The sequence below is a fragment of the Apium graveolens genome, chromosome 3, assembly GCF_009905375.1.
Source record: "Apium graveolens cultivar Ventura chromosome 3, ASM990537v1, whole genome shotgun sequence".
In the NCBI taxonomy this organism is placed as follows: Eukaryota; Viridiplantae; Streptophyta; class Magnoliopsida; order Apiales; family Apiaceae; genus Apium; species Apium graveolens.
The window spans coordinates 98,459,393-98,464,691 of record NC_133649.1 but is presented as its reverse complement, the minus strand read 5'-3'; the positions used below and the strand labels follow the sequence as shown (position 1 = coordinate 98,464,691).

General features: G+C 31.6%; 1 protein-coding gene across 1 annotated transcript; it reads left to right on the top strand.

Moving 5' to 3' along the window:
• The first annotated feature begins 3,079 nt into the window (after positions 1-3,079).
• On the top strand, positions 3,080-4,709 carry LOC141712638 (uncharacterized). Its single transcript, XM_074515648.1, has 2 exons — positions 3,080-3,509; positions 4,118-4,709. The coding sequence occupies exons 1-2, from the start codon at positions 3,194-3,196 to the stop codon at positions 4,459-4,461; spliced, it is 660 nt and encodes a 219-aa protein (XP_074371749.1). The 5' UTR covers positions 3,080-3,193; the 3' UTR covers positions 4,462-4,709.
• Positions 4,710-5,299: the final 590 nt, after the last annotated feature.

Genomic DNA, 5,299 nt, shown 5'->3' with positions numbered 1-5,299 from the left:
AGGGCTAATAAATAAAATATAGAAAAGACTAGACTAAAAAGGGTGAATGTGAAAAGAGAGACCCACAGCCAAACTTGGGTCCTCCATGGTTTCATCAACATGACCGCAACCTTCTGAAACGGAAACACCCTCTTCTTTCCCCATGTGATCCTTTGTTTCCTTCTCTTCATCACTTCTACCTCTAACCCCTCCCTCCTTTTACCTCTTTTCCAACTCCTTATGTGAACCACCACACACATGGTGATCAATGATAGAGGCGCAGACGGTTTGGTCACCCGATCAATTCAATCTGAACTAACTTTATTTCGGCCGATTTAAATTGATTTTTTTTAATCTGGTATATATTTTGGTTGAAAAAATGTCAACCCGATTTAATTAGGTTGAATATGGATTTCAATATTTTTAAACCAATTCAATCCAATTCAATTTAAAAATATATGTACATGTTAATAAGTTAATCCAATAAATATGTTTAGCCCCATTACATAGATCTATTTGTCTATAACTCTAAATGTAATTTAAAACCTCCGTATTTATAGTTCATTTTGTAACAATAATAATAATAGATGTTTGACTAGTGTTAGGTCTTTACTTTAATGATTCATTCCAATATTTAAAGTATAAGAACTGTATTATCACTTTTTTTGGTGTCGAAAATTGTATGCTTAAAGACCTACTCCCTCCGTCCCGTTGATTTCACTATAGTTACTATTTACACGCATTTCGAGTCCTCTATAAAATATAGTTTCGTAATGTTTTTTTAATTTTTTTTGAATAAAAGTTTAAACATAAATCTTTTATACGGGAAAAAAAATTAAAAAAATATAATAGAGTTATATTTTAAATGAGCATTGAAAAGCGTGTCAAAAAGTGATGTAGAGAATTCAATGAGACAAAGGGAGTATTCAACATGGATGATTGTAATATTATTTTGAATTATTTTCAAGTATTTTAAATTTTGAGATCTTATGTTATACTATATTTTTTTATATTAATTTTTTATATTTAATAAATCGATTAAACCGAACTAAACCGAACTAAACCGAAGTATACAAATTGGTTTAGATTACGAATTTGAATAGTTCAAATTGGGTTGAAATTTTGAAACCCCAAATTAATTGGACTGCGTTGCTAAATTTTCTAAACCCGTCCAACCCAATTAGTGTACAACCCTATCAATATTATGTAAACACACATTTCGACGTGATATGGGAAATTTAATATTCATACACATATTTGCTTTTCATTTCGATTTGAATTTTCGAACGCGATTAAATATATCAAGTAATAATGACTTATCTTTTATCATCTTGTTGATTCTCATTCAACCTAAAATTTGTTAGAATGTATACTCACACAAATATAACTAGTGTCATTATATGGACTTGATCAAGACTATGGTAAGAAATATAAGTAGAAATTTTAAAAATATATGAATAAGATGTGAATGAGCTTGTGTGATCTCTTTATACATACTTAAACATACACTATTAAGTGTACATCCATACTATAACTCCAACTTGACAACCGGAGTAACAAACACAAAACTATGTATACATAATATGTGGTTGTTTGTGGTGCACGACGACGTGCTATATAAAAAAGACTTGTATCTAGTTCCATCACTTCCTATTTGTTATATATCAATAATGGCACATAATCTGGACGGGACACTAAACTTAAATAATGTATGTACAACTATTTGTACTTGTATGTTTGTTTTTGGTTTTTAAGTTAATTTTGAACAAGTTAATTGTGTTTTTGTAAGGCCAGATAAACATTAGATACTTGTAGTTAGACACAGTGAACCGAAAGTGAAATAATTGAAGTAAGATGTGTAATGTTTTATTATTATTTGTAAGTAATTTTGTTCCTGTTTCTATGTTAGACCAAGTAAACTCAGCAAGATTGTGTGAGAATGTATCTTGTCACAATCGTGTTTTATAATATTATCCCAATTAATTCCAGATTTTGGATTGACTGCCCATTTTTTATTTGGTATGAGTATCACTGACTTCCTTGCGATTCTTTCTATTGAATTATGTACTTATTTACCACCGTAACCTTATTTACAGGAGGGCTTTAGTAGAAGAAAACTTCTATTTTGTATTTCGAAAAATGTAAGGATGTTTTAATTTTCATCAAATGAAATGCCATAAGGTAAACAATTAAAACCCCTGTAATTTGAATGTATTTAACTGCATAATAAAAATTATTATTTTTAAAATTTCATTTTTAGAAAATAAAAATTTAAATTATATACTTTTATTAAGAAAAATAGTTTTAAAATTATTATTTTACAACAAACCCTGTTAAAAAGAGAATGATAGAATATATACCAAGGGGAGTCCCCAGCACTGCAGTCCAGCAGCATGGAAATGGTCAATTGTCACTCAGAGACATGCCATTATAAAGGCGATTTCCAGGGAATAATAATAATTTGAATAACTAAATTGGTTAGACTCAAATAAGAACTAGTTCTCCCCAGAATTATTATATTCTGTAATTTTGTTTTATGTGTTCTGTAAAGAGAAATTCACTTTTTTTCTTGAGTTGCATAAAAAATTCTCATAAATATATTTTAGTTTTACATAATACGAACACTAAATAGAGAAGTACATATGTATATGATTTGTAAAAAAATTCTCATATTTTTTTTATCTATATTCAAATTTTATTTTCATTAACATAATATACATTTTAAATAAAATATATAAAAAAAATAAAGTATTATCCGATGTTATCCCAAAACTAAACCCCAGCTAAATATACTCATTTCATATTGTACCATGGCAGCGGTCAAGTATTCAACCCCATAATAAATTTGTTTGACCCACAGGTTAAAGAACTTTCTCACAATGTAAAGAACAGGACCTATCCAAACACTGTAAAACTCGTACTTACTGTGGAAAGACCGGTCAACATTTGGTTGGCATTGGTCACATATTAGCAGTACTACCCCCCCTGCAAATTTAGTTTTTCTAACAAAAGATACTTTAATGTGCATACATATACACACTGTGGGGCATGTCTTGTTAACAAATAATTCTCTAAAATCAAAGTTTAAACATAGCATCAGATATATATAGCCAAAACACAAACATAATTTCCTATAGATATCTCATCTCTCTCTCTCTCTCTGTTGGTCTCTTCAATCTTTATCAATCTTCTTTGCAACCAAAATATTAGTAGTATGAATAATTATGGTGATAGAGATAACAAGGGTGGTTGCTATTTCCACCCAACAGAAGTTGTTATAGGAGTGTGTCATATGTGCTTACATGAAAGGCTTGCAGTTTTGGCTTCAAAGCAATCTCATCATCCTCATAAACCTAAAAGCAGGACTAGTTTTATTAGAAACCACAGTTTCAGTCATGACCACAACCCTCCGGCCAACGTTACTGCTTTGCCAAAGATGTTTGCTATAGGTTCTTTGCTCAACCGCTTCGAATTTCGAAACCGGAAATCTGATGATCAGGGCTTCAGTGATGCATCCTCCAGTCATGAAGGTTGGTCCTTTTGTTTCTTTTTTACTCGATTCTTTTATATGTCAATATATTTTCATTTTGTGTGATTCTATTGAGCAGTTCTTGTAATTCTTGCTAGCTCAGGATATTGGTTTAAAATTTTTAAAGTTTTTTGTTTACATTTGTAACAATATGTGAAATTATGTTGAAACTGTAATTGTAATTGTTTTCTGGTGGTTGGAAGGATTAAACAAAATCACTACATTTATATGCGAGGGGATAAATACTCAACATTATTGGATGCTATTTATTGTTCCTGTCGTCATCTTTTTCATCATGCTGTAACAAATTATGTTTGTTTGTATATATTTGACATAACATATGGGAATACACAATTGCACATCCTTGACAGCCTATATTACTGGCTAACATTTTATAAAAAGTAATGCTTGATTAATGTTTTATAAAGACCATCATTGGAATCAGTAACATGATCAGTCAGAGAAATAATAGTAGACCTGGTTGCGGTTAATCTGTCTCATTAGGTAGTGATTGCAGATCTATAATGATTAAACAAAATTAACTAACTAGTATAATTTTTAACATTAGAATAATTGATAATGATCTTTCTTATTAAATTTTAATTGTAGATTCTTTTATATCAATCAAGTTTGAGAACAACAATGGGGTAGGCTCATGGGAGAAGAATGCAAACACAGTTTCTAAGGTGTCTTTGGAGCACTGCAACTTCTCATGGAACCACAATATAGTGAGCAATGAAGGCAAGGGGTCAACCAAGACGGTGGTAGAGCACGTAAAGCCACGCGCGTCGACATTGAGGTGGCGCAAGCGGATTGGTCATCTGTTCCAGCTCAGCAAGTGGAAGAGGTCCAGTAAAGCAAGTGCATGCCATGTTGGTGGGAAGCTGGAGGGAGCCAAGGTGAGGAATAGTGGTTGGATAAGAAGTCTGACAAAGAGAAGGACCAAAGAATGAAAAGAGGGGATGCATATATACAAAGAAAGAGACATGCAAACTCATCAACTTTAAACCTTTGCTTTAAGTCTAAACACTTAAAGTTGAGATATGGCTAGCTAGCTTCCACCACCCCGTGTCTATACATATATCAATATATCTTGAGTGCAGGGGCTTGACATGTTATGAAGAAGATTAAGATTTAAGATGGTATGGCGGAAATTTATTTACCTCATCATCAATAAAAAATTTCATTAATTTGCTTGTAATCAATCTTTCCTTCAATCTCTCTTTGTTTGTCTAATGTTTGCCAATTCAAGTAAATGATACTGTATTTGCTAAACGATAGTGTATTTGCTTGCAGAACGTATATGATACTCCGAGTACTTTGCATAACTCGAAAGTTACACTACATTGTAAATTTGTACATACATACATAAGAGGTTTTGTATTGAGACTAGGGTGTGTGTACAACTTATTTTATGTTCCATTTATATTCTAACAAGATGGCTCACCATGATAGAGAGAAACTTAGACATTTGACTAGTGCCTTCACACATTTGAAACATCTAAATTAGAAGATAACCAAAGGGCCCAAACATATTCTGATAATTGTCTTTTAGTTGTCTTAACAGAATCTAGAGTATCTTGATTGCCTTGATCATCACATGAAGCTCAATTTAAATATAATGAAAGGTTGTACACATGCTAAGGTGCCTCAACTTATACATACATGATACACTCTTGTTTACAAAACTTACATTGTATTGAAATTCCATAAAACCTTATATTTCATCCCATGTGTACACTTCATCCTTTTTGTAGAGTTGTTTCTCATCACATGGCACACACAAGACTA

Coding starts and splice junctions, on each gene's coding strand:
- LOC141712638 (XM_074515648.1), top strand. CDS start 3,194: ATGAATAATTATGGTGATAGAGATAACAAGGGTGGTTGCTATTTCCAC. Junction 3,510..4,117: donor TGCATCCTCCAGTCATGAAG/GTTGGTCCTTTT, acceptor TTTTAATTGTAG/ATTCTTTTATATCAATCAAG.